At 42.0% G+C, this 20,000-nt stretch overlaps 1 protein-coding gene across 1 annotated transcript in view; it reads right to left on the bottom strand.

Moving 5' to 3' along the window:
* Positions 1–20,000, bottom strand: part of fstl4 (follistatin-like 4) — a 433,986-nt gene that overhangs the window by 45,478 nt on the left and 368,508 nt on the right. Inside the window, exons 9-12 of the mRNA XM_055148279.1 lie at positions 12,383–12,517; positions 10,341–10,367; positions 4,864–4,982; positions 1–59 (exon numbers count right to left, since the gene is read on the bottom strand). The exon at positions 1–59 is cut by the window's left edge and continues 91 nt beyond it. Coding sequence (XP_055004254.1) covers positions 1–59; positions 4,864–4,982; positions 10,341–10,367; positions 12,383–12,517 — 340 coding nt within the window. The remainder of the gene's footprint in view (positions 60–4,863; positions 4,983–10,340; positions 10,368–12,382; positions 12,518–20,000) is intronic.

The raw sequence follows: 20,000 nt of genomic DNA, 5'->3' as shown, positions 1-20,000 counted from the left end.
ACAGACGCCCACACACACGGCTCCGGCTGAGAGGAGGAACCCTGGGGACAGATCTCCTCCTGCAGGGCGACAGGGAAGAGAGGAGGCGGGGGGTAAGAGACGGTTTAGTGAGGTTTTCTTAGTTTAGAGCCACACGTAAGTTCATCCTCGTTCACTGACAGATGACAGACATGTGACCTCTTTCGTTTGTTCTAAAAATGTGACTTTTTTGTAGCTCTTTAACAGTTTTAAAGGTTTACAGGTGCACAATATGACTACCCCGGTGTACAAAGAAACACACCCTTACATACTGTATTTTTCAGACTATAAAACACACCGAACCATAAGGGGCAGTATCAGTAATGTTGAATTCTCTCGTCTATTTTCATACATAAATTGCACTGGATTATAAGGAGCATTTAGAGAAACAAACAGACGACACTTGAGATTGATCTTTAGTCCAGGCGTCCATGATCCATTGGCAGATCGTGGTGTAATTTGCCCGGCGTTGTCTCTCTGTCTTGGTGAATGTGGATTATGAAAGTGAATGTGGGTGGATCATTTAAGTTTGTTTTTTTATTTTATACGAGAACGACTCATATATACATTGAGTAATAATGTGTTTAATGCAGCTTTGCCATAATTGTTTTATTTTACAGAAACAAAACTTAAAACCACATGACTCATTTGCATAAACTACAAGCTCTGAATAAAACAGCTCGCTCCTTGTGTGCTGATGCATCAGCTTTTGTCGGACTAAAGACTGTAAATTGGGATTTACTCTGTGAGGCTCCTGACTACAGCAGCCGTAATGCTCTGACAACCCATGAAGCGGTGCGGCTTTGTAGTTTACCTAAGTTGTACTAAAACATTTGAACAGATTTTTGAGCGCCGTGTACCACATAAAATCTGTTCGAGGTCAGTAAACACAAACAGAATTAATACATAAGGCGCACCAGAGTATAAGGTGCACTATTGATTTTTGAGAAAATGAAAGGATTATAAGTGTTATGGTCAGAAAAATATGGTATATAAATGAATCAAAATGATAATGAAGAAACTAAGAGCTTAATAATGTCATGTGAGCACCTCTTGTGTTATGTAAAGTCTCTGGTGCACAGAGCAGCTCAGATCAATACAGATTTAAACAGCCGTTTGCCTTGAACATGATGAATGGAGCCTGACCCGCTGCTCAGGGACCAGACCTGCACTGAACCTGCCTCTGCTGACAGGTGCACACTTTCAGTGAACCTGTCTGTACCAACAGATGAAGTGAACCTGTCTGTACCGACAGGTGCAGTACTGAACCTGTCTACACTGCAAATTTCTCTGATCTGGCCAAGATTTTAAACCGTATATCAGGTTGTTCATCTTGTTTTCAGATTTATTTTTCTACTCACTAGTTCTGAGATGCTTCATTCTAGTTTAGAGGTCGTTTATTTTCAGAGAACTTGTCAGGTAAAATGATCTTGCTGTATGGACAGATCATTTCACTGCTTTTAAGTCATTTTCTGATAGATTTAAGTGTTTATATCTTGGCCAAGCTTTTTGGCAGTGTACACCGACAGGTGCAGTGAACCAGTCTGTACTGACAGGTGCAGGCCTGTCAGAGTGTGTAGTGAAAGATGCAGCAGCCAGTGTGTTGGTCTGTTTCAGTGTGAGTGCTGCAGGAGCAGGTCTTATAGACTCAGGATCGATCTTTAATCCAATCACAGAGTCCCTTAAAACACTAACGCCGCACAAACACGACACTTTAACCAACTTAAGCTTGTTTTGTCCCGTACAGACAGAGTGTGTACATGCTTGTGCGTGAGTGCGTGCTTCTGGGTGAGTGCGTCGGTGTGTGTGTGTGTGTGTGTGTGTGTGTGTGTGTGTGTGTGTGGAGGCTATCAGCGCACGTTTAATCCGGTTAGACTGACAAAGGTGAAGAGAAACACAGCTTCAAGAGAACATTGATTTGTTATCTTAAAGAAAAGGGACGGTTTTTACATTGTACTTTGACATAAAATATCCACATATTGAACCTAATAATTTCAAATTTTGACTAGACCCAAGAACTCACATTATTACAACAAAAGATCTGCAGTTTAACAAGATTAATTTGAGCTGCGCCCATCTGTATTAAATATGTTTGACATGTGGAATATTGTGATGTCATCTGAAACACAGCAAAGAAGTTAAAAGTGTTTGTCTTGGTGGTTATTTTCGAAACTGGCATAAAATCAAGTTCTAATGCTGCGGTGTAGCTCTGCCAAACCAATCAAAGTGAGACATGTCTTCATAAATGTGCAGAAAACAGGCGTTTGGTTTCTGCTGCAGTCAAACTTCAAACTTTCTGTAACAAAAATGATGTGATTAAACAGTCACAGAAGAGGCTCTTTGTATATTGATACTCTGCAGCTGATGTCATCTACATTCAGTCACTCAACTTTAATATGAGCTGTTATATGTTTGAACACAATCTGATCATGAAGAAGTGACAAGTCCATCTCAAATAACTTTACAGTGTCTAGGTGGTATTAGCCAACAGTTTTTGAATGCCTCACATCATTGCTGAAAATCAAACTCTTAAAGGTTGTATGGAGGATTTTTTTTGTTTCAAATTGTCAATGATAGATTATAGAGGTGCAGTAGCCTTGTAATTATGATGACCAAAAAAAAGAGAATAAAAATTCATCAACTCTGGACGTGGTGGGCAGACGAAGGGTCTAAAGACTGAACCACTGGTCCACAAATTACTCCTGGACAGGAAGCTTCTGCTTATTATGAAAACGTACTTTATTTCCAAGAGCCACACAAACGTTTTTCAGGACACGAAAGCGATATCCTATGTCTGAAAACGTAATTTTCAAGGCAAAGAAAGAGTCCGCTTGCTGCTGCGTGTTGTAGCTAGTTCATTCGCACGGAATCTCCGCGCACTCTTCTCTGCACCCCTTTCCTGCTCCTCTCCTCTCTCCCCGCTCCTCACTTCTCCGTCTTGCCTAACCAACACTGTAGTTAGTTGTTTACAAGTCATGTGCAGTTCACCGGCTGTAAACAAACCTGTTTCTGGCGTAAGGAGGAGGAGGGAGGAGGCGTTTCTACGTAGGAGCTGTAGGGGAGGGGAGGTGGTTTCACACATGCGCAACATTTGAAAAAGGACAAACAGTCGCTGGATTTCTCATTCCTTGGAAAATCCTCTATACAACCTTTAATGCTCATACAGCCCTAGGTACATTTTACATGTTATTGCACCAAATAGCACCAGCATTTTGTGATGTATTTTTAATTTCTATGTTTATTTTTTTCATTTTTTGTCTTAACTTAGTAACTTTGCCATTATATTTGTACTTTTTAATTTATTTGTATTAAAAACCCTTTAGTTTTAATGTCTTTTTGAATTTTTAAAAAATATTTTTCTTGTTGTGTTACTGTGTATCTTCCATTACAAGGTTTTATCAATAGAGATATATTTGTACATATGAGTCCACACTGAAGGCCAGAGACGCAGATATTTGAGGTTAAAATGATCTGGGTGTGTTCTAGAGGAGTCCCAGAGCGCACTGAATGTGTTGTTTGGGAGTATGTGTGTGAGTGTGCGTGAGAGTGTGTGTGTGTGTGTGTGTGTGTGTGTGTGTGTGTGTGTGTGTGTGTGTGCGTGTGTGCGTGCATTTTCAGGTTTCTGTCAGTGTTTACGCCTCTGTGGATAAACACTGAAAGTTTATTTTTAAAAGCAGAGTAATTGCAATTTCATTCCACTTGATACTTGTTTTTCTCCTGTCAGTGTGTTCAGATGTGTTCAGAATTTTATATTTGACCGTTCATATTCTATGACTTTTAGGTCCACCATTTCAAGCATGATCATAATATTTACATTTTCAGTCATTTTTGCACAAAGCAAATGTCTAGAACTCCATAAGAAAACTCCAGGTGTGTTTGCAGACGGGCCTATAGAAGGTGTAATGGGGTGAGTTGGGTTTGAATTGTAAAAATTACAAATTTTATCTTTTCTTAACTGGAGAAACCTGTAAAAACCCCCAATTTATGATTTCCTAGTGTTATGTCAGTGCAACAAAAAATGGAAGTCAATGGGGCTTTAGGGGAAAACAGCGTTTTGTGCAAAAACTAAAAAAAATCTCTTCAGTGTTTGAACTATTTTATAACATGCCCAGACCCTGATAACCCCAACACAAACAGATCAAAAATTATCTTTTTTCATGCAAATAATTTGATACTTTTGCTATCAAAAGTGGTATTTAAGGGGTTAAAATATCCAAATATTATGTACTATTTGGTATGTATGATTAGGACAGCAGTAAATGAACACACTGATATATATATAAAAAAAAAAAAGTTGTACAAAAATGTGTACTGAAGAAAAATAATGTGGTATTCTTTTCTGGTGTACATTTTTGTCACAAAGGACCACAGGTGTGATTCTTTTAAAGTGATGCACGAGGGTTAAACGAGATCATGACATACTGACACTCATACTGATCACAGGCTCCTGAAAATGTGATGTTTAAAGCTGCATTGTGTAACTTTCCTGGTGGAGGGTCTGTCAGATGCTTTTCTCCATGGAGATGTTCATGCATTGTCTGAAAAGTTTCACAGTATGGCATTAAACCTTTCTATCATCATGAAGACCAAATCAGACCAAGTTACAGGTCAGATTTGTGAATCTGATCCACAGTCAGAGTGTTTGTTTTTCTAGGTATTTTTGAGCTATAAAACCACCTGTGACTGAAGAAACGTAAGGTAGAGCTGCTTACATTGTGGAACATTCCAGACATTTCCATAGAAGCAAGTAGGTGGTGGACCTCCAACCAACAACCTTAAAATTCATTTTGTACTTTTTCTTGTGTTTTGTGAACTTGTTCATAGTTTGTGTCTTGTGGTCCTTACGTAAGTGGCCACGATCCGGTCCGTCCTCTTCATCTGTCGGCGGATCTCACACTCGCTCGGCTGCAACACCGTGATTCCCTCTTCGGAGAAAATGTAAAACATGTTTCCAACGCTCAGGCCTGGAAAACAAAACCATAAACACTCAGGTCTGGAAAACAAAACCACAAACACTCAGGTCTGGAAAACAAAATCACAAACGCTCAGGTCTGGAAAACAAAACCATAAACACTCAGGTCTGGAAAACAAAACCATAAACACTCAGGTCTGGAAAACAAAACCACAAACACTCAGGTCTGGAAAACAAAACCACAAAACTCAGGTCTGGAAAACAAAATCACAAACACTCAGGTCTGGAAAACAAAATCACAAATGCTCAGGTCTGGAAAAGAAACCACAAACGCTCAGGTCTGGAAAACAAAATCACAAACACTCAGGTCTGGAAAAGAAACCACAAATGCTCAGGTCTGGAAAACAAAACACAAACGCTCAGGTCTGGAAAACAAAACCACAAATGCTCAGGTCTGGGAAAAAAAAACACAAATGCTTAGACCTGGAAAACAAAACTACAAACGCTTAGGCCTGGAAAAGAAAATCACAAACACTCAGGTCGAAAAAACAAAACCATAAACGTTCATATCTGGAAAACAAAATGCAAACGCTCAGGTCTGGAAATCAAAACCACAAACTCACTGAAACCACAACTCTCAGGTCTAGAAAACAAAACCATAAACACTCAGGCCTGGAAACAAAACACAAAACTCAGGTCTGGAAAACAAACCACAAACGCTCAGGTTTGGAAAACAAAACCACAAACGCACAGGTCTGGAAAACAAAATCACAAGCACTCAGGTCTGGAAAAGAAATCACAAATGCTCAAGGCTGGAAAAGAAACCACAAACTCTCAGGTCTAGAAAACAAAACCATAAACATTCAGATCTAGAAAAGAAACTACAAACAGTCAGGTCTGGAAAAGAAAACCACAAATGCTGAGGTCTGCACAGGTCGGAAAAAAACAAAACCCAAAACTAAACATCAGGTCTGGAAATCAAAACCACAAACGCTCAGGCCTGGAAAACAAAACCACAGACGCTCAGGTCTGGAAAACAAAATCAAAAACTGAAATCTGTCTCTTTTTTACTGCAGAGGTCTACAGCCTATCGTCGGCGAGGAAAAGCACGTTAGGAGCAGATGGAAGACTGTGTTCAGGAAATTATAAACGCAGCAAAGTAAACTGACATTGACGACTCTGCTGAGCCTCTGCTTGTTATTGTATTTTTATTATTCTGTATAATTAGAGGAGAAATGAAGAAAGAACTCTGCGAGACAATGACTTGAAACGAGCTCTGTTTTCAGTGCCCTCTTCAGGATACTCAAACATACTGTGCGTGTCAGCCGAGTTGATGAGTTAGCATAAACGCGTTAAAGCTGGCGGCGTCTCGGAGCACAGACAGTTTGATAATGGGCGTGTGTAGCCGTGGAGATGAGCCGTAAACAACACAGCGGTGAAGGATGCGACGGCTCGTTACAACAGAGGAAACACAGATAAGCAAAAGAGACACGTGTAAACAAGTGATGTGTGTCCAGCGGCGGGACGGGCGTCTTCAGCGCATCAAAGCAAAGACCCGTCCAAGTCAAAGGAGGAGATTCAGACGGCCACATTTTCTTCTCAGTGTTGCATTCAAACCCTGCGTTCTTCATCCACTTCACGCTTAGTGGTGATAAGTGTGGGTTTTTTCGGAAGGTTCAATGCGTGTCCTAAAAAGAAGCACGAGAGATGGAGAATCCGAGAGAACAGGCCACTTTATTTCAGCATTTCCATTGAGAGAGATTCAAGTTGATTACCAAGTACAACTGCCACCCCGGAACGACGTCTCTGACCAACTCAAAATCAGGGGTAGCTTTATACTACATCTTGACAAAACATTAGCTTGTTGATTTAGCATATACAGCAAGAAAATGAACAATACTGCTGACCCAGTGCACCTTATCATGGGTGGGAACATGCCACGGGGTCCACATGTGTCAGTTTTTCTGCTTCGTGGCATCTCAAAGTCCAGAAAAACATGTTCTTTATGGTACTCCAAGTACAGAAAAAACATGTTATATAGACCTATAGATAATCATACGTGTTTTCCACCCTGTTGTCATTCCAAAGTCCATAATATTGGGTGAATTAGCATGACCACCACATAATATTTCCCACATAAGCTACTATTCTATATACTGTTGTGAAAACTGTGGTCCGGGTTCCACCGCTTATTACAACATCCCTGCATTACGACTTGCCTCTGTTTAGGCTACGTCCACACGACAACGCTCCTGGAATTTTTCTTTTACGGATTGAAAAAAATTTGCGTCCACACGTGTCCGATCAATAAATATTCACTTCCAGACGACAACGGAGCACTGAGTGAAAACGATGTAATGCCTACACCACACCATGATGACACTGTTTTATAAAACATTTATGGAATCAGTTTTAACATTTTCATTGGTCTCGTGGTTTGGGAGCGTTTCTGCTAAAAACAAGAACTCCCTGAATCAGTTGGTTAAAGGTTGTATAGAGGATTTTTTTAAGGGAAGAGAAATACAGCGACAGTCCTTCTGCGCATTCAGAATTAATGTTGAAGTTTCCTGTCTAGAAGTAATTCAGCGACCGACGCGTCAGTTTTTAGACCCTTCGTCTGCTTCGGTCGCGCCATCGCTGGACGAGATCTCCAAGAATCACCTCAGTTTGGCTTTGCTCCTTTTCCTCTTCTCTTCTTCTTTCAGCGACCTCAAAAACGGACTTTCTTTTGCGGCGAACCGGTCGTGGATTCTCGTCCGCCGTCGCGACAAACTTTGTGCGAAATGCGAGGAAGCGACAGTTCGAAAAAGCCTCTAAGAACCGCTGCATAAACCACGTAATCCCCGCGCTCCGACGAGTCAGTTACACTAGGGAGTTTGACTGACAACCTAACAGCCAATAGAAAATGAGGGAGCCTCGTTTTCTATTGGCTGATGTTTATCTGGCCTCAACACGTCCACAGTTGATAGATTTTCATTCTTTTTTTTTTGGTCATCATAATTACAAAGCTGCTGCGTCTCTGTAATGGTATTTTAATCTTTGACTGACAGTTTGAAACAAAAAAAAAAATCCTCCATACAACCTTTAAATGTCTCATATCACTTTATTTGAGTCATGTGTTTGGAATTTGAGTGTGTTTGAGTGAGTCGGTGCGACCTAATGCAGGTCTATGGAAGCGCCTGAAGTTTTGAGAAAATTTGACGTCATTACGTTGCCTCTGCCCATTACTTTACATTAGCACTAAAATACGTGTTTGGGGCGCAGGGTCAGAGCGCCTGAAATCAACTGACTGGTCTGAATAAACATGAACACACATCTTGACCTGTTGTGGTTCAGCTGCTCTGTCCCGCGCTCAGACTCTGCACTGACGCATGTTACTGCTACAGGCGCTAATGATGACAACAACAGAGCTGTGTGCTGTACAGTCATGGAGAGTTCGTACAAGTTCGTCCGAGGAACAGTTTTACGGAGTAACAGCGCGAAAAGAAGCATTACGCTGGAATGAGTGCTTTTGGCTGCAGAAAATGACAAAGATGGTCTTGATTTAGTCTCGATGGCTCGTGGTCTTGTTCTTGTCTCGATCTTGACCTTTAAAAGTCTTGGTCTTGCTCGTCTCAACAGTCTTGTCTCGGTCTCAACCTTCAGAGGTCTCGGTCTTGTCTCGGTCTCAACCTTCAGAGGTCTCGGGTCTGAGTCTTGTCTCGGATCTTCAGAGGTCTCGGTCTTGTCTCGGTCTCAATCTTCAGAGGTCTCGGTCTTTCGTCTTCAGAGGTCTCGTCTCGGTCTCAACCTTCAGTCTCGTCTCGGTAACCTGGCTCAGACGTCTCGGTCAACCTCGTCTCGGGTCTCGGTCTCAACCTTCAGAGGTCTCGGTCCTGTCTCGGTCTCAACCTTCAGAGGTCTCGGTCTTGTCTCGGTCTCAACCTTCAGAGGTCTCGGTCTTGTCTCGGTCTCACCTTCAGAGGTCTCGGGTCTCGTCTCAACCTTCAGAGGTCTCGGTTGTCTCGGTCTCAACCTTCAGGTCTCGGTCTGTCTCGGTCTCAACCTCAGAGGTCTCGGTCTTCTCAACCTTGGTCTTCAGGTCTCGGTCTTGTCTCTGTCTCAACCTTCAGAGTCTCTGTCTCTTGAGGTCTCGGTCTTGTCTCGGTCTCAACTTCAGAGGTCGGGCTCTCGGTCTTGTCTCGGTCTCTGTCTTCAGGTCTCGGTCAACCTTCATCTCGGTCTCAACCTTCAGAGGTCTCGGTCCTGTCTCGGTCTCAAGGTCTCGCTGTCTCGGTCTCAACCTTCAGAGTCTCGGTCAACCTTCAAGGTCTCTTGTCTCGGTCTCAACCTTCAGAGGTTCGGTCCTGTCTCGGTCTCAACCTTCAGAGGTCTCGTCTGTCTCGGTCTCAACCTTCAGAGGTCGGTCCTGTCTCGGTCTCAACCTTCAGAGTTCTGTCAACCTTCAGAGTCGTCTCGGTCTCAACCTTCAGAGGTCTCGGTCTTGTCTCGGTCTCAACCTTCAGAGGTCTCGGTTTTGTCTCGGTCTCAACCTTCAGAGGTCTCGGTCCTGTCTCGGTCTCAACCTTCAGAGGTCTAGGTTTTGTCTCGGTCTCAACCTTCAGAGGTCTCGGTCTTGTCTCTGTCTCAACCTTCAGAGGTCTCGGTCTTGTCTCTGTCTCAACCTTCAGAGGTCTCGGTCTTGTCTCGGTCTCAACCTTCAGAGGTCTCGGTCCTGTCTCGGTCTCAACCTTCAGAGGTCTCGGTCTTGTCTCGGTCTCAACCTTCAGAGGTCTCGGTCTTGTCTCGGTCTCAACCTTCAGAGGTCTCGGTCTTGTCTCGGTCTCAACCTTCAGAGGTCTCGGTCTGTCTCGGTCTCAACCTCGTCTCGGTCTGTCTCGGTCTCAACCTTCAGAGGTCTCGGTCTTGTCTCGGTCTCAACCTTCAGAGGTCTCGGTCTTGTCTCGGTCTCAACCTTCAGAGGTCTCGGTCCTGTCTCGGTCTCAACCTTCAGAGGTCTCGGGTCTCGGTCTCAACCTTCAGAGGTCTCGGTCCTCTCTCGGTCTCAACCTTCAGAGGTCTCGGTCTTGTCTCGGTCTCAACCTTCAGAGGTCTCGGTCCTGTCTCGGTCTCAACCTTCAGAGGTCTCGGTCTTGTCTCGGTCTCAACCTTCAGAGGTCTCGGTTTTGTCTCGGTCTCAACCTTCAGAGGTCTTGGTCTCGTCCTGGTCTTGGGACCCTGTGGTCTTGGTCTCGATTAGTGCGGTCTCGACTACAACAGTACTGTATTTATAGCACAACAAATATCCTTTAAACTGAGCACAAGCCCATGTGTTTGTTGAGAAAAAGATTTGACCTTTGTATTTGTGAAAAGTCACACTTCACACACACACACACTGGTGTTAGGAACAACAGAACAGGTTTAGAATTACCTTCTTCTCTCCATAAGATGTTTGCAACTGCAGCGAAGATCACACCGGAAGCAAGAGACAAGAGAGAAGAGTGAAGACAGAAAAAGAGGGAACGTGGGGAGGGAGGAGAAAGAAAGCACATGTTAAACTTAATCAGTGAGCGATCCTGCGGGGCTGCGTGTGTTCGCTGGTTTTGAATAGAACATTAGCGTGCGGCATTAGGTTTGATTAGCTCCGTCCTCTCCGCACGCGCGACGTACAGCGGCAGACCCACTCCTCGTCGAGAGCCCTCCACCAAACCACGGCACAAATCCAATAACACCATAAGAGGTGCTCGTGTGTACGTCTGAACAGGTCCTTCACAACCTTCTATAGTGTTATGAAAGCTCCGCAGAGATTCAGACTTTTGCTTCCATCAGGGCTGTTTGAAAAGCCATGGCTAAAGTACTACGGTATTAGAAGGACAACTACTACGACTACAGTACTGCTCCTATTGATACTGCGCTGAAACAAATCTCTGACATGTAAAATTAGTCACTCTCGCCGTTTTGTTGAAAATGAAACTCCTAAAAAATGCTCGGACTGATCACAGACTCTTGAAAATGTTCTCTTTAAAACCATTTTGCATTTTGTTTCTTGAATTTTCCGACCGTCTTAAAACGTTTGTGTCTGTGTTTGCTAATGTGGACTTTCTATCCCCATGGTAACTAACATTCCACAAATAGAGATGCATGTAGAACACCCCCAGAGATGTAATGTCACTGCAAAGTAAGCTATCAGCAGATTACATTTGCCACGTTTACATAAGAGCTTTAATTCTGAATAAAAATAATTTAATTCAGAATAAAAATTCCACTTTAAAAAGGACCATGTAAACACTTAATTCCAATGAAAATTATAATTCGGAATTAAACTTAATTCTGAAGTACGTAGGTGCTTTATTCCGAATGAATTTATTCCTTGATCATGTAAATGATTATTCTTCTTAAAAATAATTCCGGTTGTTCGGCACATGCTCGTTGTGTCGCCCTTTTGACGCAATCTGGACGATCCGGCTCCACCAGTCCTGGCTTCGGACTTTCATCCACGTCTCTTTAGATTTGTGAGAGGGATGTGGGAGTGGGCTGAGGTAGAGCAACCGTTGACTCAGTTTGTCTTCTTCCGACAAACCGAAATGACAAACAAACCGAGATGACAGAAAAGCAGGTAGCAGCTGAAGTGTGTGTTTTCTTCAGGTCAACATAAATACATTGGTGTCTCTGTCCAATCAGAATCCTTCCCCACCCCCAGGTGTTGAGCGGAATTAAATAGATGATTTAACGTGTTTTCCATGTAAACCTCAATTCGGAATTATTATTTCCATGTAAACTCGAAGGAGAATATTTTAATTCTGCACTATGTAACTCAGAACAATTAATTCAGAATTTAAAAACATCATGTAAACGTGGCCATTCACTTTGCAATGAGTAAAGTCATAATTAAATGAGTCCATCAGACATCAGATCAAACGTGTTTTATCTTTGTCCTTAGAGATTTCACTGACAACCATTGCACTGCTGTAAGTTTCGATTTGGTTTTCAAGATCATTATCCAAACAGAAAGCAGAAAGAGCTTCTAACTCTGTGTTGCCAGATCCTACGACTAAAAGCAGTTTGTACTCAACCCAACAGGGCTCTCTATGACGTCTCCTCAGGATATGACAGATAATGGACTCACAGCTTCAGATGTGATTGTAATGACTTTATACACCAGCAGGAGCGCATGTTTGACTGTATATGTCAGATTACAGAGCTGCAAGATTGATTGGAATCGAATGGAAACTATTAACAAAAGGCTGCTATTTTTAAAGTACCAGTATTTCCATCACAAACAACTAAACCTTCAGTCTTCTCCTGAGTAAAAGCTTCGAACCCTGTAGTTAAGTTCTGTACAAACATGTTCTTAAACGTGATTCTTGTATTAGTTTGTCAGCTTAGATTTCAGTTCATCTTTTTGTGTTTTAAAATGTGTGTATTAAAACCCAAACTAGTGTCCGTGGATGTTGCTCCCTGTGTCGGACTCACGGGTCTTCTTGGCTGAGTCCTCCACAAACAGGGACGAGATGTCTTCGTCGACGCCCACTTCGTTCTTGGCGATGCAGGTGTACGCTCCGGTGTCCTCGTAACGCACGCTCCCGATCAGCAGCTCGCTCCCATTGGCTGAGACAGGGACAAAGGGGCGGGGTTAATGACAGGTCAATATGACAGGTTAGACGACTCATTTTAATAAAACAACGGATAACGGCAGCTGGATACTTCCGGTCAGAGGCACTTAACTTAATGGGAAGAGAGGTTAGAATGGAGTTTGCAGATTCGTTGACCTGGTTCATGGTTCATATCTCTGTAATTACTGGGCCTATCCACATAAAACTAAATCTTTCACAAAGTTCAACATCTTCTCTGTCCATGCATAACAACAAAAGTGAATGTTTTTTTCACAGTCGCTTCAGAAAGCGGTGCCAGTATTCAACTTGAAATACGTGACTCTAAAGGTCCTTTATTACACAAAAAAACGACCTGGAGTTGTGTTTTGTTACTATTAGTCATCTGTCTTAAAGGTTGTATAGAGGATTTTTTTAAGGGAAGAGAAATAAAGCGACAGTCCTTGTGCACGTTCAGAATTACTGTTGAAGTTTCCTGTCTAGAAGTAATTCAGCGACCGACGCGTCAGTTTTTAGACCCTTCGTCTGCTTCGGTCGCGCCATCGCTGGACGAGATCTCCAAGAATCACCTCAGTTTGGCTTTGCTCCTTTTCCTCTTCTCTTCTTCTTTCAGCGACCTCAAAAACGGACTTTCTTTTGCGGCGAACCGGTCGTGGATTCTCGTCCGCCGTCGCGACAAACTTTGTGCGAAATGCGAGGAAGCGACAGTTCGAAAAAGCCTCTAAGAACCGCTGCGTAAACCACGTAATCCCCGCGCGCCGACGAGTCAGTTACACTAGGGAGTTTGATTGACAACCTAATAGCCAATAGAAAATGAGGGAGCCTCGTTTTCCATTGGCTGATGTTTATCTGGCCTCAACACGTCCACAGTTGATAGATTTTCATTCTCTTTTTTTTGGTCATCATAATTACAAAGCTGCTGCGTCTCTGTAATGGTATTTTAATCTTTGACTGACAGTTTGAAACAAAAAAAAATCCTCCATACAACCTTTAATGTCCAAAGCTCAAAATATATGCTCCATCTTTTACTTTTAGTTCGATAGAGATTGGCAATTCCTGGACTAAAATTAATTAAATGATTCTAGTGAAGGTGTATGGAGTTTAAAAACACAAAGGAGCACTTCCTGTATCACCATGTGGCATCACGATTCAAGATTAACTAAGAGTTTTTGGAGCCTGCCCCAAACAAATAATGACAAGGTTTAACTGTAGATCAGAAGTTGGTGTTGACGCCGCTATCATCATCATTCGGATTGTATTATTTAGACTCTGTGTATCATTTGTTTTTCAAAATAAAACCAAAAATTCTTCATTATTTGTCTGCAAAACCAAAATGAAAAAACAGACAACGATTTAGTTTTTTTTCAGTTTTCGATTTTGTGTTTAAATGAATAATGGAAAAAATGGATAACGACCGTTTCCCAATTCTGTGACTTAAACTGTGATGCTGAACTAAACCAGGACTAAACCAGGACTAAACCAGGACTAAACCAGGACTAGGACTTGCGAGAGAGAAGAAAGAAAACTTTGAACCTGTGGAGCACGACCAGGTGACGGCTGCACTTGCCCTGTGGGGCGTGGAGCTCTGCGCCGGTCCTTTCGCCTGCGATCACCCGACGGTCTGGGTACAGGTGCACCTCCGGGCTCATCCCGACACAGTTTTGGTTCAGTTCTGGTTTAGTCCTGGTTTAGACTTACTTTAGTCCTCCTGATTCAGTCCTGGTTTAGTCCTGGTATAGTCCTGGTTCAGTCCGTATGCGGTGCAAAATCCGGCATTGCAGTTTAAGTCACGGAAACGGGAAATGGAACGTTAACTGAAAAAACTAATCGTTATCCGTTTTTTCCATAGTTGTTTTTTTTATTTTCTTATTTTTGGTTTTATTTTGAGAAACAAATGAACCAATGATACACAGAATTTTTAGTATGGGGCTGCCGATATTGACTGCAAATAAGTTTAATATGGACTATTAACCCTCTCAGGCTCACATTAATTTTTAGTATCAGGAAAAATCTGATATTTGGGGAAAATGATCATCAATATACAGTCCTGACTTTTTGTTGAGCGAGACCTTCACATCCAGTGTGTTCTGGAATGTAGCAGATTTGCAGCATTGGTCCAGTGTGGTAAATTAACACTGGAGACTGAAAATGATATGAACAATAACTTTATGTGTAAACCACTTTTTATCACAATGAAAACAAAAAGCAGAGTGTAACAGCTTTACAGTGGCAGAACAACATCACTTTCGTGTGGTGCTCCAAGAAACAATTTTTATCCTTTGTAAACAACAAAAGTACTTTGCACTTCTGGCAGGCCGTTTGTGTGGAGCCGTTCTTGCACAGTCTGCATCGTCCATGTTTATCAGCATGGATGGGAAAAAAGGCTCCTAAGTAAAAAAAGCTCATAAAATATGGATGTGGAGTAAGTAGGTAATTGGCATTTAGCTGTTGCAAATCTGCAACGTCTGCCTGGAGAGGGTTAAGATGATTTAAAGGTTGTATAGAGGATTTTTTTAAGGGAAGAGAAATACAGCGACAGTCCTTCTGCGCATTCAGAATTACTGTTGAAGTTTCCTGTCTAGAAGTAATTCAGCGACCGACGCGTCAGTTTTTAGACCCTTCGTCTGCTTCGGTCGCGCCATCGCTGGACGAGATCTCCAAGAATCACCTCAGTTTGGCTTTGCTCCTTTTCCTCTTCTCTTCTTCTTTCAGCGACCTCAAAAACGGACTTTCTTTTGCGGCGAACCGGTCGTGGATTCTCGTCCGCCGTCGTGACAAACTTTGTGCGAAATGTGAGGAAGCGACAGTTCGAAAAAGCCTCTAAGAACCGCTGCGTAAACCACGTAATCCCCGCGCTCTGACGAATCAGTTACACTAGGGAGTTTGATTGACAACCTAACAGCCAATAGAAAATGAGGGAGCCTCGTTTTCTATTGGCTGATGTTTATCTGGCCTCAACTACGTCCACAGTTGATAGATTTTCGTTCTTTTTTTTTTTTTGGTCATCATAATTACAAAGCTGCTGCGTCTCTGTAATGGTATTTTAATCTTTCACTGACAGTTTGAAACTAAAAAAAAATCCTCCATACAACCTTTAAAGCTTCCAGAGAATCGGTGCAGTGTGACTTGGGGCACATGAACATTGAACATTTTACACAAACGAACCGACTTGATGTTATATTTAAGATGCAAAACTTTTTCCAAACTGACATGAATGAAATCCCTGTTTAACCAAAGTGCCACCACAAAAAAATGCAGTTTAGGAGCAGAAATAAAGTGGATATAGGCGTCTGCCGTCCGTCTGAAACTTTGGACAGTTTCAAATGTCACGTGAACTCAACCTTTACAATCTGCATTAACCTCAGCTAAAGGAAAATTCATGGGATCAATAATGAGGTCAGACTTCTCTCTCGGCCGTGTGGAGCTGTGTGCTTTCCGCTACAGTGTCTCAGCCATTTTCTACGTTTGTTTACTTCATGAATATAAAAAAAAAGATAAGGTTTATTCATATATCAGCCACACAACAATGCTTCTAATTAAGAGTGGAGCGTTTTTATTGAAAATGCCACACTCTCATATCAGCACTAAACACAATACAGTGATTAAAGAATTTCATTTTATGCCTTTTAGCGCTAAGTTCCAATTACTGAAAAATCAATTAGCAAATCACATTAGAAATAATAATTAGCTGCAGGTTTGTTGTGAGTCAAACCTGAGAGAAGTGACAGTAGTTTTGTCATGAACACTTTAAGTAACAAACCTGAGAAGAAGCCGCAAACAATCACTGTGTCGGTGGTTGTTTTTTGATTACATTAATGATGGACGGGTACAGGTTGTCTGATCTATGCGATAATGTTGAACACACAAACCCTGCATATCTTGTGATGCCATGTGATAATACAGGAAGTGCTCCACTGTGTTTTTAAACTTCGTACGCCTTCACTAGAATCATTTGGATTATTTAATTGCTGGAATTGCCGATCTCTAGTAAACAAACTGTTGCTGTTAACCTGAAAACTACAACTTCATGACGTCAACAAAACTCCAGGTGTGTTTTCTAGAGTATTTTAAAATCTTCTAAACACATAAATCTGTCTGTATTACATTTTGGGAGAAATAACAGCTCTATTTATGCTATTTATTCTACAGTCGTACATGCCATATTTTCTTGACAATAAGTCGCTCCAGAGTATAAGCCACACCAGCCAAAAAATGCATCATGAAGATATATATAATATATATATATATATATATATATATAGATATAGATAGATAGATAGATAGAGAGAGAGAGAGAATTTGCACTTTTTTGGGGAAATTTATTTGATAAAATCAGAGACCAAGAACCGACATTTCCTGTTGAAAGTCAAGTTGTAGTAATAACAACAGTAGGGGTGTGCAAAAATATTGAAATATCGATATATCGTATTGTTTAATGTGATGATACAGTATCGATATCGTGGGCTGCTGTATCGATACATCACTAAGAGTATTTTTTTGGTAGACCAGGACCAGACCAGGACCAGACCAGGACCAGACCGGAGGCTCAGAGCCCACTGCAGGGTCGGAGCTCGAAGCTGAGGCTCGGACCCCTCGGAGGCTCGGAGTCAAAGCTCGGAGTCCGCCCTGGTCCCGGTCTGGTCCCTTTCTGGTCCCGGACCTGGATCAGTCCTGGGTTCAGTCCGTACGCGGTGCAAAAGTCCGGTATCGCAATCACGGAAGTCACGTAAACGGGAAACCGTTTTTTCCATTCTTCATTTAAACACAAAATCGAAAACTGAAAAAACAAATCGTTATCCGTTTTTTCCTTTTGGTTTTGGAGACAAATAACGAAGAAAACTGTTGTTTTTTCGTTTTCTTATTTTTGGTTTTATATTGAAAAATGAATGATACACGGATTTCTTCAGGTCAAAATAAACCCACTGTACTTTCTGCATCTAAATATAAAGAGTTTTATTGTAGTTTATTGTCTTTGTCGTTAGTTTAGATGAGGTCAGTGAGGAACGTTGGACCACTGCAAACTGTTTCCAATGAACTAGTTTGTCACGTTTGTAAGACAGCACAAATCAGGTAGAGAGCCTTGAATCTCTGAGTACATTCTGTCAATGAGTCTGTGCATGTGTGTTTCTCCAGTACCGCGTCTTCACACGCTACAGCGTCCTTCAAGTTGATTTGAAGGAGAAATGAAACATCCCCGTCTATCTGTTCCTCTGTGATCTCTCTCTGTCTCTCACCTCTCCAGTCACACAGGCCCATATGAAGAGCGTGTACATGAAGAAGAGTGAAGAGCATCTGACAGACACACGCCCACGTCAACAACAACAAAGCCTCCTCCTCCTCTTCCTCCTCCTCTTCCTCCTCTTCCTCCTCCTATGGATCGCTTTCATCATCGGGATTAGACAGGAGCGGACACAATGGACAGTGAGGGTGGGGGTGTCCATCAGGCAAAGACCACCAGCGGCTTTGATCAGGTTCTTCATACATACTGCATGAACTGGTGTCTACAGTCGCTCGAGCCTGTCACGAGCCGCTACGCCGCGAATACACAGCCCGTGTCATAAATATACAAACAAACAAAACAATACTCTACAACAGGGGTGTCAAACTCATTTTGGTCCGGGGGCCGTATCCAACCGACTTTGACCCTAAAGGGGCCGGATCAGAAAACTCATGTCATATAAACCCCAAAAATAACAATAAGTTCAAATATTTGTGCAGAGAAACACAAATCTATTACAGAAATCTTTTTTAATTGATGAACTCTTTCTTTTACAAAATATTATAATATTATGAACCTGAAACTTTGTGTTGAAATTACATTTTTTTTAATGTTTTAACATGAACTTGTATGTAAATAGGAATAAGTTCATTTTTCTTGTAAAATCCTGCACTCAGCTCCACTTTTCTCATGTTGGACATTTTTCTGATGAGGGTGTCACGGTCAACAGTCAAAACGATCGTCCTTTAAGAGCGTTTGGAAAGAGACAAGTCTTCATTTGTGCTGCTCTGGTGGGAGGGGCCACGTACAGAGACGCTGGAGACGCTGCTGTGATAAACACCACAGAAAATTACCAATATTTTAATAGAAAATATAATTAAAATATTTTAGTAGAAAATCACCCAAGGGCCAGATTAAAGGTCTTGGAGGGCCGGATCTGGCCCCCGGGCCGTATGTTTGACACCTGTGCTCTACAACTACACAAACCTGATGCGACGTGCAGAACTTTCATCAGCAGATTGCACGCTGATTGTGTTGCTGCTCTGAAGGGGGAGTGACTTAGCAAAAAGGAAAGGGACACTCTTTTTACTGTTCAAGGTTCCCGCTCTTTTTCACTGAGTGTGTTTGTGTGTTTGTGTGTGTTTGTGTGTGTGTGTGTGTGTGTTTGTGTGTGTGTGTTTGTGTGTGTTTGTGTGTGTGTTTGTGTGTGTTTGTGTGTGTTTGTGTATATGACAGTAGTGCAGATATTATGAGTCTATGCAGGTTGTTTTCACCAGTGCCAGTAGCTCCTGTTTCACATTTAAGTTGTAGGGGATTTTACATTTGTTTTTGTTTTTTTATATATTTATCTCACATCGGGAGAAGAATTTCCAAGACACAAATGCGTTTTTACCAATGCACTGCTGCTTCCACTGTGTGACTGACACCGCCAACTTTAACATGACGTTTACATCGCTCTTATTGCCTTATTGTCTGTTTGGGTTTCCAGGAATGAGTGGAATTACCAAAATAAAAAAATAAATAAATGGGATGTAGCACAAAATGTGAAAACAGGAAAATACCGCCTTGTAATCCAATTATTTCAGCAAAGTAACTGTAATCCAATTACCACTCATTGAAACAGTAACTGTAACTGAATACAGTTACTCATAATTTGTACTCTGATTACATAACGGCGGTACATGTAATCTGTTACTCCCCAACACTGCCTATAGCATTCATCTGTGGGAGCTGGAATCACACCGCCAGCTTGTTGGTTAGTGGATCTGACCACTCAACCAAATATGTCAAGAGTGGGATTCAAACCACCAACCTTTGGATCAATGGACCAACGCTCTACCAACTGAGCTACTGTGGGCAAAGGAGAAATTCAGTTTGTACAATTCTACTGTACAAAAGTTTATTTGGTCCAATACGTTTCACAGCTCATCTAAGCTGCTTCTTCAGTTCTGCTCAAAATGCTGATGCCTCGGGCCACTCCTCTGAGGACAGTGAGGTCCAGACCTTTGCTAGAGAAAAGAATTGGTTTGAGAGCGGAGTTAAAGAGGCTATGTTTGTGAAGAAAGACAGTCCTTCGTTAAACAGAAATGGAGGACTCCATATGTTTCCTATTTACAGCTCCGTCCTAACTCAGAACAAACAAGAGAACAATAGTGACACCAGGTCAGGCCCAGAGGTGTGAAAACACCATTATGGCCCTGAATGATTCTACTAATATGACCCCACACTCCCCCCACACAGTGCAAATTCAATAGGCCTAGAC

This window comes from Boleophthalmus pectinirostris, unplaced genomic scaffold (genome assembly GCF_026225935.1).
Source record: "Boleophthalmus pectinirostris isolate CB_2022bp ecotype Guang Dong unplaced genomic scaffold, ASM2622593v1 HiC_scaffold_12, whole genome shotgun sequence".
NCBI lineage: Eukaryota > Metazoa > Chordata > Actinopteri > Gobiiformes > Gobiidae > Boleophthalmus > Boleophthalmus pectinirostris.
This window is presented reverse-complemented; position numbering and strand designations above follow the sequence as displayed.